Raw genomic sequence first — 25,206 nt, 5'->3', positions numbered from 1 at the left:
GCAGCGACAACGAGATGGCCATGAAGGAGCTGAAAGAGCGACTGGAGATCACAAACACCGAGCTGCAGCACAAGGAGCAGTTGGCACGAGAAGATACACAGAAGATCGCCGACTTGAAGACGCTCGTCGAGGCCATTCAGGTGGCCAATGCCAATTTATCGGCCAAAAATGTGGAGCTTTCGACAGTGCTGGAAGTGTTGCAGGCAGAGAAGAACGAAATGATGCAAAGCTTTGAGTTGTTCGAGATGGAGGCGGACGTGAATGCCGAAAGACTTATTGAGAAGCTGCACGGCATGAAGCAGGAGCTGCAGCAAACGCACAGCGCACTTAAGTTGCAGCAGAGTAGCAACAAGCAGTTGCAGGAGCAACTGCAGGAGGTGCAACAAACCGATCAGAATTTGCAAGGCACCGCTGTCGAGGTAGCTGAGCAACTGCGTCAGCTGAATCAGTCGATTGGTGAATTGCAGAAAACTGTGCATCAAAAGCAGTACGACGAAAAGCGTAAACAGGAATATGGATACAAAGAAGGTGACTTAGTTGCTGTGAAGCGAACACAATTCCTTGCTGGGAAGAAATTAGCCAGTAATTACCTTGGTCCATATGAGGTAATTAAAGTAAAAGGCAATGGGCGTTTTGAAATCAGAAAAGCTGCTCAGACAGAGGGGCCCAATATTACTAACACAAGTTCGGACAATATGAAGCTGTTGCAGTACGTCGGGTATAACGATGATTGTTTGTCGTCTGGGACAGACGATGCTTATCAGGATGGCCGAATGTGAAGTGTGGCACTACTGGTGGCTGGCAACGAGTGGCAACGCGAGCTTAGTGAAAGGATATGGCAGCACTGATCACGAAAGCAAGATCGACGAGAAGTCAGTTGGTGTGTCGGCGTTGATAGGAACAGTTGTCCTCTAATCGTGTTGATCATTAATGTGTTTATTTCATCATTATTCCGTTTATATCATCATTACTTCATTATATATTCATTTTATATTTCATATCAATAAACTACTATTGTTACATATAAATATGGGGAATTTCATTAATATTTGTTTTACCATAGACAGTCGACTATCTATAAATGTTTTTCTCTAACTGTCGTCTTCCAGAAAAACATTCCGATATTAAAGATATATGTATATGTGTATATGTATTATATTTTGAAAATATTTAAATTGTAACAAATTTAAAATGGTGATAAATTATATATGCTTATGGTTATTATTATTTTATTTAATTCATTTTACACTAGTATCATAGTTAAAAAATATATGTAAAAGTACACTAACATTTCAACGTATGTGTTTTCATATATGTATTTTGTTCATCAGGATTGTTGAATACATAACACACATACCTACGTACGTACATGTATGTATGTATCTATATTTCATTGCATAGAGTCCAGTATTGATTTCTACAAAAAAAAAAAGACATCTGTAAGAATAAGTCACAAAGTTACAATGGAGTGTGTGCGATTGCCCAATACGTAATGCACTTCAATAAAATACAAATTTATCTATCAAATTGGTGCAATATTTTAAGTATATAAGTAATGCTTAAGTATACAATTTCAGATGTTACCTTAAAGGAAAAATTCCATAAGTATATTTTCTTAAGCATATATTATATATATATTCTTGCTGAATTGCAATTACATATACATACATACATATCTTTATTATTTTGGGAAACTACTAAGGCCCAACAAATCTATGGACTGTCACATATTTTTTATATTAATTTAGATTTGCTAGATCGATACATTCTAAACCAGGGTGTACCTATGACATAAATAAAAAATAAATTACAATAACTTATAAAGGTGATCTCTCAATGTCAATAATCTAATCAGTATTGCGGGTCTGTTCTCTACCAAAGCTGTAAAACGTCTTAAAGAAATTTGTCCTGCTTTGGACTTGAGATCATCGTTCTTTATTCTTCTCTCAGACAAAATTCTTAATATTAATTTGTAACAAAAACGTAGCATAACAATATTGTCAAATTGATAATAATATGTAAATTTTGAATGTATTTATATGTATTTTGATAAAATAGTTAGCTTTTAGGAACAGTACTTACCAAAAAAAGTTAACAAAAGAATTGCCAATCGACTCAACTCCCCCCCCTTGAATAACATCAAAGCAAATGTGGCATACTCGTACCGGTTTATTTATGCCAAATTTAAGAATAGGTACATCATTATTTGAACATTTGGAACAGAGAACTCGCCCACAATGTCGACTGTAATAGAAAGAATTTTGAAATCTATAACATCATCACTAAAGTTTTGCATGAAAAAGTGAAATTTCTGCGATTCAATACAACATATCTTTAACATATCTCTATCTCTCACTCACAATATAAAAATTGGTACTGAACTCGCATCAAGAAAAAATAAGAGTCATTAAATATTTAGAATCCTTACCCGTACATAACTGTACCGTTTTAAACATTTCAGAATGGTACTATGCTACATGCTAAATGCTAAAGCACTTGGGATTATGACTAGAAGAGTTGTAATAAACTCACCAATGATGTTTCCTCATGGTAAGTGAAAATTTCGAACCACACTCTTGGCACAACTCAGATTCTGACCATGGTGACTCCTTTGGCAATTGATCTAGCAATTTGCTTAGCAATTGATCCGTGGCAAGTTTAAAATTGAAAATACTGATTCCTTCGCGATTTTGAGCACCAAGACAAGCACCAACTTTTACCAGCACCTTGCAGAGCGGTGATTGACCTCTCATGTAAGCAAGTAGTAGGGGAGTGTTTCCATCCATATCAGGAACATTAATTGGAAATTTGGGCATACATTCCAGAAATAGTTCACAAATTGCAGCTCCGGTATTATCTTCTCCCAGCCTACATAATTCGTGCAGAGGATTACGGCCCTTAGCATTAATTGCTTCAGCATTTACACGGGATTCCGTTAAAAGTTCACGAACTATCGCTAATTGACCTCCGTGCACTGCAAGATGTAGAGCGTTATTACCATCAGCATCAGTTGCATCAAAGTCAGCATTATTTTGTATCATCGCCGACACTGCTGAAATGTTGCCTCTCTCAATTGCAATATGTAGAGGCATTTTTTGGACAGCATCACGTTCGTTGATTCGTGCTCCAGCTAATATTAAGTTTCTAATAATCATTTCATTTTTAGATGCAGCTGCCAGATGTAATGGAGTCGATTGGTATGCATCATGTACACGAGAGTTGACATCAACCACTATGGCTAATAAGAACAAAACGCTTTCCAGATCATCTTTTAGTATGGCAACATGTAAAAAATTTCGTCCTCGCTGATCCATTATTTCTGCTGCATTTGGAAGACGTTCCAATATTCGCTGTGCAGCTTTATGGTTCCGAATAGCTAAAGAGGCCGCAAAAGGTGTAAGTCCGAGCTTATCGCGTACCTTTAAGTCAATTCCAGGGTGGCAAAGAAGAATATTTATAATGTCCTCGTGTTGATTTTCAATAGCTATGTGAACTGGTGATTTGTTATCGATATCCAAGGAATTCACATTAGCGCCATGATCAATTAATGCTTGAACCACCTTTGATAAGCCCCATTGACAACAGAGATGCAATGGCGAAGCTTTGTCCCGAGCCTCGTCACTGCCCTCTCCATTGGGCCCAAGTTGTCGGGGCGAGTCTAAATCGCATTGATTTTGAACCAAGAACATTGCAATGCTTTCCTTATTTTCATCAATTGCACGGTGAAGAAGCGTTTGCTGACAGCCTTCAGGACCTTGACTCCAGCAATCTGTGTCAATTCCATGACGTATCAGAATCTGTGCCACATCTTCAAAGCCTAATTCCAAGGATGTCCACAATGGAGAATCGCCATTTTTATTAAATACACCAAGATCAACTCCTTTTGTACAAAGCATGTCTACCACTTTAGGTAAATGATTGTCAATAGATAATTGCAAACCTGACTTCTGTTCACCTAAAATTATATATGTGTATTTAAACGAACGTTTGTTCATATTATGAATCTTAAGATCTACCATACCTGTGAGTGCATTTATATCAGCTCCTTGTTCGAGCAAGAATATTGCTTTCTCGTCGTTACCATTTAGTATACATTGATGAAACAAAGTTAATTCACAGTCGTTCCTTGCGTTGACATCAGCACCCCCGGCGATAAGAAGTGATGCTAGTTTCATTTGATTTAATGCTAAGCATAGACTAAGAGGCGAATCGCCATTAGAGTCCTTGCAGTTGTAATCTAAAGGTGTTGCTCCATCTTTTCGAAAATTTGAAAATACTTTAATAACTTGTAGAGCGCTCGCCTCTACAGCTACATGCAGTGGAGATTTCATATCCGCTTTACTGGATTGAATGTTTGCCGATGCGCCCATATGCAACAATTTTGTTACTAGAATTGGCATGTTATGTTTAGCAGCTAGATGCAGAGCAGTCATCCCGTTATTATTTATATGGTCTACGATAGCAAAGTCTGCTAAAAATACAGCAGCATTTTCAAATGTACTTCCTTGAAGGATAAGCGTTTGCAAAAGACTGTCATTTGTTTCGGCTTTTAATGGATTTGGTTGAGCACCCATCTGTAAAAGCTTTGAAGCTATGCCAGAGCCTTCTTTTTCAAATAAATTCAAGCTTAATTCAAGAGGACTCTTTTCCTCTGTAGTGCGTAGGTTAACGTCAATATTAGGCACATCCAACAATAAATTCACCATATCCAAATTTTGAGAAATGATCGCAATGTGCAAAGGGGTTTGACCTTGAATATTCTGGATGTTAACGTTAGGGTTGCATTGTAAAATTTTACGTCCAATATCTAACATTTGAGAAAAGTCATTCTGATCGCAATTGCTTCGCCCGTAACTACATATAATATGAAGTGCAGTGTCAGACGAAGGTCTTGAATAATAAAAAAATATTAGATAGTTCGATTAGTTAATTTAACTTATATAAAATACCTGGATAAATTATCAACAATGCAATTTTGGCTTAAAAGGAAATCAGCAGCAAAATTATCGCTTTTCTTAACGGCATCTATTAGAAGTGTTGATCCCTAGTGGATATAATGTAATTTAACATTTATATAAAAGATTTGAAATGCTTTACTTACATTAGCATCGTAAGCGTTTACGTTAGCACATCCGTTCTTCACAAGTGTTTGAGCTATTTGAATATTTTTTAAAGATAACGCCATTTGCAATGGCAACTGGCCATTTTCTGATAAGCTATTGACCAGTTTCGGTAGCTAAAACCAAAAATGTATTTTAGTTGTATATCTAATAAAAACTGCTAACTAATTATTTATTTTTATTTAAATCCAAAAATATGCATAAAATCACTATTGGGTCAATTAAAAAAAAAAAGTACCAAATTATCAAATAGCTCTCAAAAAATATAAAAAGAAAATTAAAGTTTAGAAAATTTATAGAGAAGATGATATTGGACACGCATAGGGCTACTGTAAAGTTCGATAATTTCAGAAGCTTCTTAGCAGTTTAATCTAGAATTCGAAACTCCATGTGAATGCTTTAACTGATATGAGGGACCGGTAAGGTCCTTCGAGTAAAGAAAGAAGGAATCCTGGTAATCATCAATTACACAGACTTTAACTTTTTGCTTACACCAACAGGCATGCTCCGGTATTCACTTTTTTTTTTTTTGTGTGTTTTAAGTTACCACCCGACCCATGGGCAGGGGGGAATTATTTGGCCGCTCCCTAATCACTCGACCGAGAACTGGTCGACGCCTTTATAAGGTGAAAAGCGCCACGACAAGGTATTCACTTTTGGTTTTCGTTTTGAAAAAAAAATTGTTGAAATCACCGGAATGAAATCCATTAAAAAGGTGGCATCCCCTTTTTTGTGGGAAACAGCTGATTGCCGTTCAACTGATTTTTTTAAAGAAAGTTTCAAATCTTTCTTTGCAAAAAAGACAAAAGGCAAATATATTTCATTCAGGGGAAGCATAAATCAACCATGCACGATAAAAATATCCTTATGTGAGTTCTATCCACGCAGGAAAATGGACATACAAATGGAAAAGTCAGCTGTTTCAGCAGTCAAAAATGAAACGTTCCGATAGCAAAACGATGACCACAAACTTGTGAGAACCGGAGCACCTAAAATCGAAAATCTCGGTTTTGGTCGCAAACCAAAAAACGAAAAGTGAATACCGGAAAATGCCTGCAAATGTACATATGTAACAGACAGAAGGAGGCACACCCCGAAAAAAATTGCTTCAACGCTTGCCATTTTGGCCCAGGAACAGTGTTCTTTGCCAAGCTTTAATTCAAAAATACAACAATTTTCTTTTTAGGGAAGCCGCTTAAGAATCGTTTGTCCTTGTTTTCATAACTTGTAGTTTTTTAAAAACAATTTTTTTTTCATTTTAAAACACCAATTTTGCATTTTTTTCGGAACGAGTGAATCAAAATTGATCGCAAGTGATAGTCCACAGCATAGAATTTTGTTAATTCTGCATCGTTAGCCTAATATTTGTTCAACTCTGTATATCTCGCAGATTCTCTAAATTTAAAAAATATGATTTTTATCATCATTTTTTGTCCCGTTAATTTTCTTTTTTAGCCCATATCTTAAATATCAAAATTTTGCCAAATTCCAAAAACTTTCAAACTTTATTGACTTTTTCTGATAACCCAGACATTTTCATCGTTACAATTTCATTATTCTTTAAACTTTTAAAAATTTTCAAATTATTTTTACTTTTTTCGTAGCTATTTTTCTTTTTAAAGGAAACTAATTTCGATGCAATATTTTATTACTTAATTTTGTAAATAAAAAACAGCATTTTATATTAAGAGCAAACAGCATTAATAATATTAAGGAGCTTAAGCAATGTTGTAATGCCTAAAATAAACCAGAAATGCCCCGTTTCCACAGCCATTCAATTTTTTCGCATTTGAAGAAGTCCCGTTTGGCGCTTACTCATCAAAATGGAAAAAAATTGGCTTATTATCAATAAGTTAATGATCACGATCATCGATAAATTGAAGCAGAAGGATTTTTGAAGAAATTTGGATAGCTTTGCAGGCAATTTTATTGTCAATTTGAGCTCCGTTTTGATGCCACCTCAATAAAATATACCAAAAATTGGTGTTCGATATTTCTACGTTTGTGTCCAATGTAAAAAGGCTCACAAATATGAAAAAATCGAGTGGTGCTGTAGAAACGGTGCATAAAAACTCTACAGTAGAATGTGCTCGACCCGCTACCCATTTTTAATGAAAGCGAAACAATAGAATGTGCTCTACCCGCTACCCATTTTTAATGAAAGCAAATCAATGCGGTATTAATTTTACAATACACCTAATTAATATACCGCAAACATACTTAACACATATGAAAGGCTATATTTGGTGTATTGATATAGTACTATATGCAAAATATACCTGATTGTCAGTCGAAGCAACTAAGTACCGTATGTTTATAAGCTTATGTATCTACTGCTCATGCCCTCTTAGCTCAGTTTAATTTATGTTATTGAACTCCTTGTTTTCTAGAAAAAAAAAAAACAAACTTTCAAGTTTATTTACACTTGACCTGTTCCTAGGTAGCAGTAATTTCTTATCATGGCCTAGAATTACAGATTTATTCAGATTTTGTTTACTATAACTGGTTGCGTATTAAAAAAAAAAAATCAAAAAAAATATTTCAGTATATTTGCGAATAAAAAGAAATAGGGAGCATCTTCGAAGAGGGAGCTTTCCCAAAATGCCGCTTTTGAACAGGTCAAGAATAGGTATTACAAGATCATGGCCAATTTTATTTAAGTAAACATATTTTTATTTTATAATTGATCAATAAATGAAACACCTAGGAGACTATAAGAGATAAATCCACAACAATTAAAACAAACATGTAAGAAGGCCCGCGACCCTATAATACCATAATCTAAAAATTAAGAAATTAATAAACCATCATGGCAAAAATCTAAAAAAAAAAAACTTGATGTGCGTGCAAAACTAACAAGTGCTGTCGAATTATATTATATTTCTATCTCTTATAATTTTTGAGATACCTAGTTCAAACAGACAGACCGACGGACAGACTAATATCGCTATATCATCTCGTCTGTTCACGCTGATCAAGAATATGTACATATATTGTGTGGAGTTGCACCGTACAGGTGTCGCAAAAAGAAAAAACCCATTTCAGAAAGCTTGTTTGTTTTTTCAGATTTATTACCTATTACATGTACCTTCTTTGTTTTCTTTCCACTAAAATTAGAATTAAAGGTCATTAATACTTTAATATTTCCGTTGTATTTCATCATATTCAAACAGTATTTTATGGTATTTATTTTTTAGTCGGATGGTATCTATTATCGTTATCGGTATGGTCACGCTGGATGCTGCTCTGTCCGATGAGTAAAATTGTGACGTCGAATTTATATGCTCTTCGGAAAACAAGATTTCTTTGAGCAACTTTGTGAATTGAACCGTGTCAGTTCGTATTTTTTTTTTTGAGAACACAAATTCACTTTATCTTTATAACAGAAGTGTTGCATGTCGGTACGAAGCTGATATTTACATAAACTTACATACCTTTCTAACTCAGTTTGTTGTACATATTCTAAATAGTGTAATTGCAATGTTAATAATTATGAACAGAGAAAATGGTTTGTGCTCATGTATGTGCATAAATCCATACGTTTAACAAACGCATATAAAATCGATAGCATATATATATACATATATACATGTATTGCCCATTCAAAGCCACTTTCACCAACCGGCGTATTGCTCATACCTATGTACATATGTATGTATGTGCAGACATATGTATACAATTGCTGAAATTATAATAACAGGCTTCAGAATAAAAGTTAATTCTTAGTAAGTGTATAAAAAAATTTATAAATATGTAAAATAATCCCCTCATATAGTGTACACACAAAGGTATATATTATGTATGTATGTACATATATAAACATAATATATACTATAGTATGTGTATAAAAAAATTTATAAATATGTAAAATAATCCACTGTATGGTATATGTATGTACATAAGTATATGTGGTGTGCATACAATAAATGTGTATATGTATTATCTCTATATATGTACTTCTAGGGGAAAACCGATGACTGAGTGTATGGACATACTGAATATAAACATAAACATAAAAAAGATATGTTAAATATGAGGCCCCATTGCGTCTGCACCAACCTGATCCAAAGTGTTTGTTTTTTAACTTTTGCCACAATTTTAGGTTTGTAGCATGTGATGGAAGGTTTGTATATGTTAGTTTTTACGCCTTAAGGCAAGTAAATTTAGTTGATCTTATCGCGCGGACCCAGATTCCGTCCAGCTGACCGAGGAGAGCACCACATTACGTGTGGTAACTTAAGATTGCTTACATATATATACAGATTGAGATTGCTAACATATAGCAAGCTATACAAAAGTAATAAAAGTAAGTTACGGAGTAGAACTAGAAAAAGTAGAACAAGAAAAAAAAATATATATATATATACTTATGGTTTAATGTTTCTTTTTTAACGTTTTCTTAAGAAATCAAGGGATTTGGGCGATAAGAAGGAGCACAATAAAAGGTGTTTTAAAGTTTAAATTCTAAAATTACTAACGAATGGTTATTTTTGATGGCTCAGAGTCCAAATATTTTATTTCGGAGCTTGCACAGAACTTTGTCATAAAATAACAACGACAACAGGACACGAAATTGATTTGAAACACTAAATTTTTGTCTTGCTAAATATTTTGCAAATTCCCCCACATTTTAGTGTGAACCTTTGCGTAAATTGGTAAAAAACTAAAAATGTATAGCCTTTTAAATAAATGCAATTGTAAAACAGAAACAGATGAGTTCGAATTGTTTTTCTATTTTCATAGTAACAATATCCCAAGCACATTTTGTTGCAACTGGGTTACATTTTTTTTTAATTGATGACTTCAACTGCACTTCTACGACTCCACAGTTTTGATAAGCTTTCTTTCCAATATAATTAAAATATTTATATTTTGGCCTGGCCGATATAAGTGCGAGAAAATAGGTTTTCTATTTATTCATCTGTGCAACAGCTGAGTTGAGATCCACACACTGGAACTGTAAAAACGAACTGCTGCCGAACTGAATTGCGCAGAAATAAAACGATATTCGTATATATATTGCGAGAATTAACGAAATATAATTTAACTTTATATTGTCATGTGAAGAACCGTACTTCTAAGTTTTTTTCTATGTTAATCATAGACATATTGAGTGATGTGTTATGGTTAGGTATAGCGTAGATTTCACTACAAAGTAGAAGGGAATTAGATAAACAATTAATATTTTTAATCGGAAACTTATTTGGTAATGAAATTCAGATAAATTGATTCTTATGTAAAAAAAAATGTGAAAAAATGGCGCAGTTTATCTAATAAATCAAGATTGCGAAAACTAATTATGATCTTTGAAATTCAGGGAAAACAAACTCTTTGGTCAAGCAATTCGCTGAAAACCTTAGCAAATAATAATGAATACATTTTGTATACTTCAAATTTGATCTCATACATTTGTTAAAACTAGCCAAAAGTTTCTAACATGTTAAACTTTTTATATACTCAAAAATATTAAAAACACATGAAAATTATATTTTTATTTTTAATGAAGGAAGATTTATTAATAACTGACCAAATTGGAAGAATATACAAATTTTATTATTGCCAATTTAAAATTTTAGGAACACAACCCCTTATTTTAAAACCATTACTGAATGTGAGTGTATTTAAGAAAGTCACTCCAACACAACCTTTTCTTTTGCGAATATTTAGGGCAAGAACGTAGGACAAGTACAGGCCAAAAAAAAAAACAAGTAAGAAAGCTACAGTCGAGTGTACTCAACTGTGAGATACCCGCTACCCATTTTGCGGTATTATAAATATACCAAATTTACTGCAAAAAATACTAAAAAATATACCAAATGGTATATGTGGTATATCGATATAGTACCGCATTCAAAATATACCATAGATGGCACAATATACCAGATTGTCAGCCAAAGCAACTAAGACCCCTAGTAAGTAGGCGTTTTTGCCCATACATAAGTATTTCTTTAATAGCTTCCACAATTTTTTTCTGATCGCAACCAAATTTTCAGGGATCATAACTACTATAGTAATTATAGTATGTACCAAAATTTGCAACTCTAGCTTTAAAATTATGCTTGTTATTCGATTTTTTTGAAAGTGGGCATGGCAAAAATTTGAAACAAACTTGATCTGCGTGCAAACATAACAAATGCTGTCGAAAAAAAAATATAGCTCTATCTCTTATAGTCTCTGAGATCTAGGTGTTCATACGGACAGACACACAGACGGACAGACGCACATGGCTATATCGTCTCGGCTGTTGACGCTGATCAAGAATATATATACTTTATAGGGTCGGAGATGCCTCCTTCTACCTGTTACATACATTTCCTGCCGGCACAAAGTTATAATAACCTTCTACCCTATGGGTAGCGGGTATAAAAACAACAGAATAATTTAATTTGTATTTACTATTACCATAGCAGTATACAAAATTCTTCAGAATTTATGCAAAACTAAAAAAAGATGCACCAAGAGATTTATCATGTCTTCATTAGATTAATCTACATGCATTTAGACATCACTAAAAAAATAATATTTTTTATAAATATAAGCAAATTAACATTCATAAGCCTCTGGACATAAGATAAATGTTACCAGAGTACTTTTATCTTTTTTTTGGGGAATTAATTTGTATGCTCGCAACCCATAGTAAAGAAAGATATTATAAGAGCAAGTATAATTTAGTTTGTCACGCCCACATCCACCCTCGCTAATGGAAAAAGAAAATACGAAGCAAATTATTATTTTTAACCCCGTCACGATTTTTAGAACATAAAATAATAATTGCAATCTTAAGGAGTGACAATCAACATACCATAAATATACTTTTTTTTTTTTGTATTAGTTTGGCATAAATAATTTAACAATTCCTCAATGTTTTGATTTTATTGAAATTGAAGCGGGTATCTCACATTTGAGCATATATTTTTTCTAATCCCGAGCTATTTTTTATAAAGCTATTTATTATTTTCTAATTTAATTTTTTTGATTTGGAGTAATACATCTTTTAAAGTTTTTCCTAAGCCAAAATATACAGATTTCTATGTGTATACGATGGAATGTTTTTGATCATTATAGAGAATACACTAAAATATACTTTGAAGCTTAATTTCCATTTTAATTATTAGATATTTTTATTTTTAGCCAATTGTTTAGAAGTTCTGGAATGCTACAAATGCTCAGTAACTGTGGAAAAATTTTTTATTGACAATGTAACCATTATTACACCATTGTGTTCAAAATTTGAAAAGTCATCGCACTATATGGTTAAATGCCCATATTCCACAATGTGCTTGAAAACAATTTCCACATTGCATCTTCAAAATGGACAGAAACAAGAAACTATAACAAGAGGCTGTGCTCAGCAAAAAAATACGACTCAGGTATTAGTCCATTGTTTTTTTTTATTGTCTTAATATTATTTAAGTAATTTTTAGGTTTTTCGCAATAAGCAATGGGAGCAGGAACATTTAGTACAGGAAGTGTACAAAGAAGGATGCACGGAAATTCAAGTTAACAACTTAGCCGGATCTACAAATATCCATTGCTATTGTCGTGGCGAATTATGCAATTCGTCCAATATCTCCAGTTTCAACAAAAAATTGTTAAGCGCGATAATATTACTCAGCACCATGGCTCTTATCAACACAACATAATACCACTATAAGCTGACTTCAAATGAATTGCATTTTTTGTTATTTATATTGACAATTAGAATTAAGTTAAAATTTAGTTTGTGGAACTTAAGTACGTTTTTCCTAAGGTAATTTTTTTTTAAATTCAAGCAATCTTAGCAAAAGTGTTGTTATTGAATACCCTTTTTCTTAAATATTAAAACAATCTGCATAATGAATATTAAAATGTTCATATCAAATTTGGGAGACACCCTTTCACATGGACATATGAATAAACCATATATTTACCCTCTGTTCAAAAATATACCAAACGCATTAGGCATCTGCAAAGGACAAATTAGACATTAAAACATCAACACGTTTTACACTGATTCAAATGAATGTGAGTTAATGTTGGTAATAGTTCTGCTATTGACGGCTACGTATAGTACACTCATAAATTGTATACCAAATATTGAATACACAAATTTTACAATAATTCAATAATAATAGCATGCGATACACTTACCATAACATAAGTTATTATTTAAAGTTGCATTGATGGGTTAAGTGTATCTTAATTCTAAAGTTATATATTTCAAATGTAAAAACAATATTGGTTATTGCACTTTTAAGTCGTGATATATATTATGGCAAAGCGTAAGTTAACAGTAATTATCTTACTCGATCTATTTTCATCATTTTACTGCAACCAACATTCAATATTTAAAATATTAATATTCGAAACTCATATGCATGTTTGGTGAAGATGTTTAAACAGGATACATATTCACTTATGAAGTGTACAACTTATACATTTTCTCAATTTCAAAAAGACAAGCTAAAATACTGTCCACTCTAGTTGATGAAATATACTGCACAGTAAAAAATAAGTGAAGTGTTTCTGAGAACATTGAGTTACTGTATAGAACTATACCAGAAATGAATGCGTTAATGAAGACCTCCAATATATAATACATATGTATACTTAAAGTGGCCCGAGAACAACTTCTTCGACCTTTTACAGAAATATTAGATTCATACAGATCCAATATGCAAGTTATATTCTTATTGGAAGCTGAATCGTATGACCCAATAAAGTACAACGATATTATAACTTTGTGCTTGCTTTGTTAATTAAGTTAATAAACTACCGTCCAATTTATTCTTATGAAACTTTCAACGAATAACAACATTTCTGAAATAGAGCACTTATGAAGTTTGCTTGTTTCAATTTGAAAAAATCGTTTTGACGCTAAATGCGATTGGTACATACAATAAAAACTACAGTATTTGATTACTGATATTGTTGCGATCTGATAAAAATTGTAAAAGTTATTTAAGAAATAATTGTATATGGGGAAAAACTGCTGCTGCAGTTGAGTTTAAGCAGCTTTGGTTAACAATATATAATATAAAATATTGTACTCCATAGTATATTTTAAATGTAGTAATATATCGATATACAATATATAGCATTCGGTAAGTTTTTTGTATTATTCTTATAGAATACAAATAATACTGCGCTGTTTTGGTGTTATCTCGACTGTATCTCTCTTACTTGTTTTTATTATCGAAAAAAGTCAATAGTGTCTCTTAGCGATGATTCAAGATTATTTCAATGTAAGTTTTAAGAATTTAAATAGTTGTAAAGAAATGTACTAATGATATAATTTTATATTGATGTAATTTTATAAAGCTTTTCATTTGACTTAAAACCTGTTTGAAAAAGGGCCTTCCAGACATATTACAATTTAATAATAACTCGTGTGTTTGTATACATGTTTTGTTTCTTTACTCGTTTTTTTTTTAAATGCAACTTATCTGTTCTATCTCAAAATAAAAAAAAAGAGTAATTCAAAAAAGAGCGAGCGAACACTACGTGCTACCAGCTTACAATTGGTCAAGAATCTTTGCGTCGGGAAATATCAAATTAGTATTTTTCAATAAAACCATTGAATTGTTTATTTTTAATTTGAATTTTAGTTTTGTCGCATATTTATATGTCTATTTGTATTTTTTTTATAATTCATCAAGATGATTTGGAGTATTATATTCCATAACAAAAAGATTGCAAAACAATATAGATTTAGCAATAATAAATTGCGTAAATGTAACCTAAAAAGGGACAGCTCTAGCTATAAACGCTGAACTCCATTGTTTCTAACACGAATAGCAGCTCAATTAATAGGGCGTATACGATGTTGAGCTGTTGGTATGACTGCTTGACGAACAATTTTGATTCAGATAAATTAAGACGGTCAGTCATTAATGTCAATAAAAATAATTCCTAAGGACAGAATAGGTTGGTTTTTGTAAAGATTGAATACTACTCACCACAGTATCATTTTCAACAAGGCAGAGGAAAACAACATCTTCTCTCAAAAGACGAATTGCCGCATGTAGGGGATGCTTCGTTTTACTTTTAAGCATCTTAAAAAGAAGAGGTCCTGACATATATTCAAAGTCCTGCGGTGTTAAATCGTCCCAATGGGTTGATATAATTCCCGAACAGTATTCCAATAGCGCCGTAGCGCCAACTTCTTCTGCCACACAATAAAAGCGGACACATGACCGAACACCGACGGACGCAACTAATGCTCTTTCACACAATCCGAGGAGGGCAGGCAATGAGAACTGATGAGCCACCTTTAGGAGTCCAAGTGTTAAACGATCATGCTGTAGGTCTACAATATCTGTATAAATCCAACGCAAAAGGGCCGTTGCAATATCTTCTTCTAAGTCACTCCAATCCATTAAATTGGTGCTAGCCAAAACTTCATTTTGCCATTTTTCGGATCGGGCATGCAAAACAAATTTATGTGCAGGTATAAGAGTTCCGTTTGCATTGGTTTTTATATTTAAGTCCGAATACATCGATCGTCCATACAGGGAGGAAGCTGTTAATGCCAGCCGCGACACAAAACTACTGAATTCAGCAGATTCTCCTTCTGTTGATGCAACAATTTCATTGTACTTCCTTTCTAATTCCACATAATTGCGCTGCAATTTTGTGTATTCCACTTTTAGCAGTGCCAAGTGTCTTTCCAGTTTCTCAATTGAGCCAACTTCATCACCACCTAGAATTTTGTCTCAAGTTACTTTAAAGTAGTATGTAATAAATTGTGCTGAAATGCAAAAATTGTGTACATACACACACTTATGTACACACATCTGTACAATTATTTGCCGCATTAGCAATGCAAAATGTCTTAAATTTAACTTTGCGAATTGTGCATATATGTAATTGTAACCAAGTTTTGCGTAATAAAGAGAACATACCCATGCCCATTGTCTAGTTTTTACGAAAACACCAATTCCGAAATATTCGACTCATCAAACATCTGGCTTTCGATAACCAATTGTGTGGGGAGTGACCGCAATCTGTACCGGAAAATATACCATTCTGCTTAGAAAATATACTGTTTACTGGTTACATTCGAAATTCAATTCATAGAATCCAACTTTATACTCACTTTAAACCAAGTGTATCTGCTTCAATGATGCAATTTAATGATGCAAGTGCTTACACCAAAACTGCATCACGAGTATAGCTGCTTAGGGGTGTAAAAATAAACCAACTCAGGCAGGAAGAAGAATATGAATTTAAACAAATAAATCAAAAAAAACAATTTAATAAATTATGCGACACTGAGGGCGTACAAAAAGTATAAGTAAATAGTAATTATAGTTATTATTCTTCAATGGATTCTATTTATTTCGGTTTTATATCATAATAAGCCACTCGTTCTGCAACGACCATATTTCTATACAATGAACATATTCTTTTGGATTTCTTTGTGCGCTCAGATAAAAATTGTGGAAGTTATAAATTAAATACTTTTGCATGCGCAAAAAATAATATTTACTAGGGTTCTTAGTTGCTTTGGCTGACGATCTGGTTTATATAATGCCGCACTGTTTTGTTTTTTTCAAAATGGGTAGCGAGTATCTCACAGTCGAACACACTCGACTGTAGCTTTCTTACTTTTTATACCCGCTACCCATAGGGTAGAAAGTTATTATAACTTTATGCCTGCAGAAAATGTATGTAATCGATAGAAGGAGGCATCTCCGACATTATAAAGTATATATATTCTTGATCAGCGTCAATAGCCGAGACGATCTAGCCATGTCTGTCTGTCTGTCCGTATGAACACCTAGATCTCAAAGACAATAAGAGATAGAGCTATAATTCGACAGCATTTGTTATGTTTGCACGCAGATTAAGTTTGTTTAAAATTTTGCCACGACCACTTCCGCGCCCGCAAATCAAAAAAATCGAATAACAAGTGTAATTTTAAAGCTAGAGCTGCGAATTTCGGTGTATACAATAATAACTATAGTATTTATGATTTCTGAAAATTTGATTGCGATCAGATAAACATCGTGGAACTTATTAAAGAAATACTTTTGTATGGGCAAAAACGCCTATTTACTAGAGGTCTTAGTTGCTTTGGTCGACAATCTGGCATATTGTGCCGTTTATGGTATATTTTGAATATCGATATAACAAATCTACCATTTTATATATTTTTAGTATTTTAGGTATATTTTTTAAAATAATACCAGAATATTTTGCTTTTATTCAAAATGGGTAGCGGGTATTTCACAGTCGAGCACACTCGACTGTAGCTTTCTTACTTGTTTTTTTAAATAAGTCAGCAATTAAATGAATAAGATTTTTTGTTTTGACCTGTCGGTTTTGTCCGACTGACATAGGGCTGAGAGATCTTCTTTAGAATCCAATCGTGGTCAGTTCATTTAATTAACGTGTATTGTCTGAAAACTTGGTTCCATGTATATGGGTTCTGCGCAAAAAACCATCGACCCATCGCAGCATACCATCACTTCTGTAATTGGAAAAATATAATTATTGCTATTATGGAAATTGGAGTTTAATTTTTCTTGTTATTACATTTTGTTTTAATTCCAGCATTGTCGACCAAAGCTTGTACATCATCTGATGTATCAGGGTAAGCTTAAAAAAAAAAATGATTTATTACAGAGATCTTACAGCAACTAACGTCATCTGGACAAGCATTGCCGCAGCTGTAGGATCCTCTTCAATAGATAACAGACCGAAGACTCACTATCTTCAACTCTAACATTAATAGTCAACATTCAAAGGAACATTGCCATTATCTGTCTATGATAACAAAGTGCGTCAATCTTTTTTACGACTCAGTGATAAATACCATTTTATAAACCCAGAATCTAAAGCTTAAAAGCTACTTGAATGTTAAGAACCTGCGATAAATGTCTGAAGCAAACTTGTAGTAAAACAATATAAAAATAAATGTATATAAGTTTTCAATTAAAGAACTAAAAAATAAAAAGGAATATTTGAAAACTACGTTGAGATCAAAAGCACAAGAAGAGGAAAATGCCTATAACACAATATAAAATTTTAAACAAACTTGATCTGCGTGCAAACAGCAAATAGGTCTATCTCTTATAGTCTCTGAGATCTAGGTGTTCATACGGACAGACGGAAAGACAGACGGACAGATACACAGATGATCAAGAAAATATATACTTTATAGGGTCGAAGAAGCCTCCTTCTACCTGTTACATACATTTCCTGCCGGCACAAAGTTATTATACCCTTCTACCCTATTGGTAGCGGGTATAAAAAAATATACTTTATTTTATAGAAACCAAAGTTTTTGTCTATCTTCGGGTAATAAGTATCAATTCATGTGCTTAAAAAAGCTATTTGTTAATACAAAAAAAAAAAAAAATTTAAGAACGAGAAAAAATATTTATTTGATATATATATATTAAATAAGGCATATCAACGAAGTTTGCGACACTCCTGTATAGAAATTTCTATAGAGTTAACGCTTGGGCTATGTGAAAATTTCGTGGCGATCTGCTCGTCAATTGGAGGACAGTCAATCGACTTTAATTTATTGTAACGACGCAGATTTTTAGACAATAGATTCAATGGGTCGCAGCAGTTCTTCCGCCAAATAATAATTATTAAAATGTGTTTATTAATCGAAGACAAAAAAAAACAATTTGATTGTTTAGCTAAATATGTGTATTTATTCACTGAGGCATTTAAAGCTGAATATGTGCAAAAATGTTAATGTTTATTTCTTAAATAGTATATATTTGAATATATATTTTCGTAATTGTGAAAACCTTTTTATACTAAATTATTAATAATAAATGGTTTGGTCTAAATGTTGGTCTATAATTGAATATTTTTATAATTTTATATATTTTATATGTATATAGTTTTAACACTTTTATTAGGATTTCGTTGTTTAATTGTGCCACTCTGTATGGTCCCAAAATTATTTCACAAACCTAAATTGCAATGTTTTTTATATTATATAAAATGTGTCTAACCTTCGAGGTCAACACTTTTGGAAATAATCACGGATTATTATTACTTATTGATATTTATTCTGAAAGCTTATATATATATTTTATTAATATTTTTTTATTTATATAATATTTTATTAAATACTTTGATAAATACTTTAATGCCAGGGTAATACCTTATAAAAAAAATTATATTCCGAATATTTTTTAAATCTCCCTCTACAAATAGTAGTATACAGGCATATAATAATAGCGTTTCGTGGAAGAATGAAGCAGGCATCCTACATTTATAAATGAGGATAAAGAGCAGTTCCTTTGTAGTAATCTCTATTTGGCAACAATACTTTTAATTTGATTTCTGCTTTTTATATGTATTATAAAAAAAATTATTCAATATAATTTTAATTGAATTAACATATTTATAGGAAAATAAATTTTTTTCTGTAAGGTTTGTAAAGTTCTTAAAACTCTTAGTGAATTTTGTGTTATGTGTTATCATATGTTACATTTGAATAATTTTCACAATATTCACTAGTTCATGTAGGTAAGTAATAATTATGCAAATAATTTTGTTTTAGATTGCATTAGCTAATGCAATTACAATTTTAAACCTATGATTTCCACCTATTTTATGTTATACTTTGATAGCAATATCTCATTCGAATATATACATATAATCGAATAAATAGAAAAATTGTTGTACCTTTTATTATATTTTAATTAGATAATATACATGTTTATTATATAAAAAAATTTTACAAGTAACATGCGAAATATAACAATTGTTGTCCAGACTAAACTAAAAGTATAGTGCCCCATATATATTATATGCAAATTTGTGAAACAAAACTTTGCTTTCCGATTTACATATATTTTAGCTTATGAGAATATTGTGAAAATATTGTACGGCAAAAAGTGTCGGGGTTGTACCATTTTTATTTCAACGAAATGCAACATTACGAGGCATCCTTTTGTAGTCCGCTATGAGTGAGTTTTTTGTTTTCAAACACTAACTGCAAATATATAGCAATGCTATACATTTTGTACGCGTAATGAAATTTTTGCTATATCATTGGCAATTGTCATTCATGAATGGAAGTTATTATCAGAGAGTGCGCAAAAAATGCATTTGAGAAACTAATTGCCTCCGTAATTTGTGATAACTTAGTAATAAAATAGGCGGAATGCATTCCGGAACCACTGTAAAATCCAGCATTTTGAAAAAAAAAAATACAAGGCAATAAAAAATGTATTGAGTACTTTTAACATATTTCATAAAGCCAAAAAGTTGTTCAAGCGTATTCCACGTGGAAGTGACTACTTTAATGAATATATAGCAAACTTATTACTACAAATAAAAGTTTTTGAGTTTTAACATAGTTTTGATACTTTTGTCCCACAGAAATGCTTTTAAATCTAAGTATTATGTATTATTTAAAAGTTATCTCATATAAGAATATATATGTATATATGAGAGCCGTCTTTTACTAAGTATTGAAAGTCAACCTCAAGCACTATAAAATTCAGTTGATGGATAAACTTGATATGTAGTCATTTCCGTATTAATAAATCGTAGCATCTGGGAATTTTTTTCCGGTAAATATATTAACACATAACTAGATTAAAGCAAAAAGTTGAATAATAAAAGAGTATAATGCACACACTTTGTGTGTGGTCTTAATATTTTGTACAATCTTGCAGTTACGGTTGCCACAACTGGAACAGTAGTACTAAAACATATGTATTTAATATTCATTTTTATATTGCACTTTGGTACGTTACGTTTTATACTTATTATTTTAAATTTGAAGTTTATGTATGTTTATGGATTTCTTTGTGCGCTCAGATAAAAATTGTGGAAGTTATAAATTAAATACTTTTGCATGCGCAAAAAATAATATTTACTAGGGTTCTTAGTTGCTTTGGCTGACGATCTGGTTTATATAATGCCGCACTGTTTTGTTTTTTTTCAAAATGGGTAGCGAGTATCTCACAGTCGAACACACTCGACTGTAGCTTTCTTACTTTTTATACCCGCTACCCATAGGGTAGAAAGTTATTATAACTTTATGCCTGCAGAAAATGTATGTAATCGATAGAAGGAGGCATCTCCGACATTATAAAGTATATATATTCTTGATCAGCGTCAATAGCCGAGACGATCTAGCCATGTCTGTCTGTCTGTCCGTATGAACACCTAGATCTCAAAGACAATAAGAGATAGAGCTATAATTCGACAGCATTTGTTATGTTTGCACGCAGATTAAGTTTGTTTAAAATTTTTGCCACGACCACTTCCGCGCCCGCAAATCAAAAAAATCGAATAACAAGTGTAATTTTAAAGCTAGAGCTGCGAATTTCGGTGTATACAATAATAACTATAGTATTTATGATTTCTGAAAATTTGATTGCGATCAGATAAACATCGTGGAACTTATTAAAGAAATACTTTTGTATGGGCAAAAACGCCTATTTACTAGAGGTCTTAGTTGCTTTGGTCGACAATCTGGCATATTGTGCCGTTTATGGTATATTTTGAATATCGATATAACAAATCTACCATTTTATATATTTTTAGTATTTTAGGTATATTTTTTAAAATAATACCAGAATATTTTGCTTTTATTCAAAATGGGTAGCGGGTATTTCACAGTCGAGCACACTCGACTGTAGCTTTCTTACTTGTTTTTTAAATAAGTCAGCAATTAAATGAATAAGATTTTTGTTTTGACCTGTCGGTTTTGTCCGACTGACATAGGGCTGAGAGATCTTCTTTAGAATCCAATCGTGGTCAGTTCATTTAATTAACGTGTATTGTCTGAAAACTTGGTTCCATGTATATGGGTTCTGCGCAAAAAACCATCGACCCATCGCAGCATACCATCACTTCTGTAATTGGAAAAATATAATTATTGCTATTATGGAAATTGGAGTTTAATTTTTCTTGTTATTACATTTTGTTTTAATTCCAGCATTGTCGACCAAAGCTTGTACATCATCTGATGTATCAGGGTAAGCTTAAAAAAAATGATTTATTACAGAGATCTTACAGCAACTAACGTCATCTGGACAAGCATTGCCGCAGCTGTAGGATCCTCTTCAATAGATAACAGACCGAAGACTCACTATCTTCAACTCTAACATTAATAGTCAACATTCAAAGGAACATTGCCATTATCTGACTGTGATAACAAAGTGCGTCAATCTTTTTTACGACTCAGTGATAAATACCATTTTATAAACCCAGAATCTAAAGCTTAAAAGCTACTTGAATGTTAAGAACCTGCGATAAATGTCTGAAGCAAACTTGTAGTAAAATATAATGTATATAAGTTTTCAATTAAAGAACTAAAAAATTAAAAGGAATATTTGAAAACTACGTTGAGATCAAAAGCACAAGAAGAGGAAAATGCCTATAACACAATATAAAATTTTAAACAAACTTGATCTGCGTGCAAACAGCAAATAGGTCTATCTCTTATAGTCTCTGAGATCTAGGTGTTCATACGGACAGACGGAAAGACAGACGGACAGATACACAGATGATCAAGAAAATATATACTTTATAGGGTCGAAGAAGCCTCCTTCTACCTGTTACATACATTTCCTGCCGGCACAAAGTTATTATACCCTTCTACCCTATTGGTAGCGGGTATAAAAAAATATACTTTATTTTATAGAAACCAAAGTTTTTGTCTATCTTCGGGTAATAAGTATCAATTCATGTGCTTAAAAAAGCTATTTGTTAATACAAAAAAATTTAAGAACGAGAAAAAATATTTATTTGATATATATATATTAAATAAGGCATATCAACGAAGTTTGCGACACTCCTGTATAGAAATTTCTATAGAGTTAACGCTTGGGCTATGTGAAAATTTCGTGGCGATCTGCTCGTCAATTGGAGGACAGTCAATCGACTTTAATTTATTGTAACGACGCAGATTTTTAGACAATAGATTCAATGGGTCGCAGCAGTTCTTCCGCCAAATAATAATTATTAAAATGTGTTTATTAATCGAAGACAAAAAAAAACAATTTGATTGTTTAGCTAAATATGTGTATTTATTCACTGAGGCATTTAAAGCTGAATATGTGCAAAAATGTTAATGCTTATTTCTTAAATAGTATATATTTGAATATATATTTTCGTAATTGTGAAAACCTTTTTATACTAAATTATTAATAATAAATGGTTTGGTCTAAATGTTGGTCTATAATTGAATATTTTATAACATATATTTTATATGTATATAGTTTTAACACTTTTATTAGGATTTCGTTGTTTAATTGTGCCACTCTGTATGGTCCCAAAATTATTTCACAAACCTAAATTGCAATGTTTTTATATTATATAAAATGTGTCTAACCTTCGAGGTCAACACTTTTGGAAATAATCACGGATTATTATTACTTATTGATATTTATTCTGAAAGCTTATATATATATTTTATTAATATTTTTTTATTTATATAATATTTTATTAAATACTTTGATAAATACTTTAATGCCAGGGTAATACCTTATAAAAAAAATTATATTCCGAATATTTTTTAAATCTCCCTCTACAAATAGTAGTATACAGGCATATAATAATAGCGTTTCGTGGAAGAATGAAGCAGGCATCCTACATTTATAAATGAGGATAAAGAGCAGTTCCTTTGTAGTAATCTCTATTTGGCAACAATACTTTTAATTTGATTTCTGCTTTTTATATGTATTATAAAAAAAATTATTCAATATAATTTTAATTGAATTAACATATTTATAGGAAAATAAATTTTTTTCTGTAAGGTTTGTAAAGTTCTTAAAACTCTTAGTGAATTTTGTGTTATGTGTTATCATATGTTACATTTGAATAATTTTCACAATATTCACTAGTTCATGTAGGTAAGTAATAATTATGCAAATAATTTTGTTTTAGATTGCATTAGCTAATGCAATTACAATTTTAAACCTATGATTTCCACCTATTTTATGTTATACTTTGATAGCAATATCTCATTCGAATATATACATATAATCGAATAAATAGAAAAATTGTTGTACCTTTTATTATATTTTAATTAGATAATATACATGTTTATTATATAAAAAAATTTTACAAGTAACATGCGAAATATAACAATTGTTGTCCAGACTAAACTAAAAGTATAGTGCCCCATATATATTATATGCAAATTTGTGAAACAAAACTTTGCTTTCCGATTTACATATATTTTAGCTTATGAGAATATTGTGAAAATATTGTACGGCAAAAAGTGTCGGGGTTGTACCATTTTTATTTCAACGAAATGCAACATTACGAGGCATCCTTTTGTAGTCCGCTATGAGTGAGTTTTTTTGTTTTCAAACACTAACTGCAAATATATAGCAATGCTATACATTTTGTACGCGTAATGAAATTTTTGCTATATCATTGGCAATTGTCATTCATGAATGGAAGTTATTATCAGAGAGTGCGCAAAAAAAAATGCATTTGAGAAACTAATTGCCTCCGTAATTTGTGATAACTTAGTAATAAAATAGGCGGAATGCATTCCGGAACCACTGTAAAATCCAGCATTTTGAAAAAAAAAAATACAAGGCAATAAAAAAATGTATTGAGTACTTTTTAACATATTTCATAAAGCCAAAAAAAGTTGTTCAAGCGTATTCCACGTGGAAGTGACTACTTTAATGAATATATAGCAAACTTATTACTACAAATAAAAGTTTTTGAGTTTTAACATAGTTTTGATACTTTTGTCCCACAGAAATGCTTTTAAATCTAAGTATTATGTATTATTTAAAAGTTATCTCATATAAGAATATATATGTATATATGAGAGCCGTCTTTTACTAAGTATTGAAAGTCAACCTCAAGCACTATAAAATTCAGTTGATGGATAAACTTGATATGTAGTCATTTCCGTATTAATAAATCGTAGCATCTGGGAATTTTTTTCCGGTAAATATATTAACACATAACTAGATTAAAGCAAAAAGTTGAATAATAAAAGAGTATAATGCACACACTTTGTGTGTGGTCTTAATATTTTGTACAATCTTGCAGTTACGGTTGCCACAACTGGAACAGTAGTACTAAAACATATGTATTTAATATATATAAAAATTAATATATTTAATATTCATTTTTATATTGCACT

The 25,206-nt window shown here is 31.7% G+C and overlaps 2 protein-coding genes across 5 annotated transcripts; one reads left to right on the top strand and one right to left on the bottom strand.

Moving 5' to 3' along the window:
* Positions 1 to 1,204: 1,204 nt before the first annotated feature.
* LOC133836254 (rabankyrin-5) lies at positions 1,205 to 16,153 on the bottom strand. The gene is made up of 8 exons (XM_062266633.1): positions 16,004 to 16,153; positions 15,059 to 15,801; positions 5,102 to 5,236; positions 4,950 to 5,044; positions 4,022 to 4,890; positions 2,533 to 3,955; positions 2,083 to 2,244; positions 1,205 to 1,417 (listed from the first exon to the last, which is right to left on the bottom strand). Coding segments are annotated over exons 1-8 (3,438 nt in total). The 5' UTR covers positions 16,014 to 16,153; the 3' UTR covers positions 1,205 to 1,416.
* LOC133836255 (uncharacterized) lies at positions 8,377 to 13,065 on the top strand. 4 transcript variants are annotated; one of them, XM_062266637.1, is made up of 4 exons: positions 8,377 to 8,521; positions 9,084 to 9,243; positions 12,252 to 12,490; positions 12,545 to 13,065. In XM_062266637.1, exons 2-4 carry the CDS (start codon positions 9,237 to 9,239, stop codon positions 12,761 to 12,763), a joined length of 465 nt encoding a protein of 154 aa, XP_062122621.1. In that variant the 5' UTR covers positions 8,377 to 8,521; positions 9,084 to 9,236; the 3' UTR covers positions 12,764 to 13,065. The 4 variants fall into 4 exon arrangements, with proteins under 4 accessions (XP_062122621.1, XP_062122620.1, XP_062122619.1 ...); XM_062266636.1 differs by lacking the exon at positions 9,084 to 9,243 and having other exon boundaries at positions 8,387 to 8,450; XM_062266635.1 differs by lacking the exon at positions 9,084 to 9,243 and having other exon boundaries at positions 8,387 to 8,456.
* Positions 16,154 to 25,206: the final 9,053 nt, after the last annotated feature.

This window comes from Drosophila sulfurigaster, chromosome 2R (genome assembly GCF_023558435.1).
Source record: "Drosophila sulfurigaster albostrigata strain 15112-1811.04 chromosome 2R, ASM2355843v2, whole genome shotgun sequence".
Lineage (NCBI taxonomy): Eukaryota > Metazoa > Arthropoda > Insecta > Diptera > Drosophilidae > Drosophila > Drosophila sulfurigaster.
The sequence above is the reverse complement of the archived record's forward strand: the minus strand, read 5'-3'. Positions and strand labels throughout refer to the sequence as shown.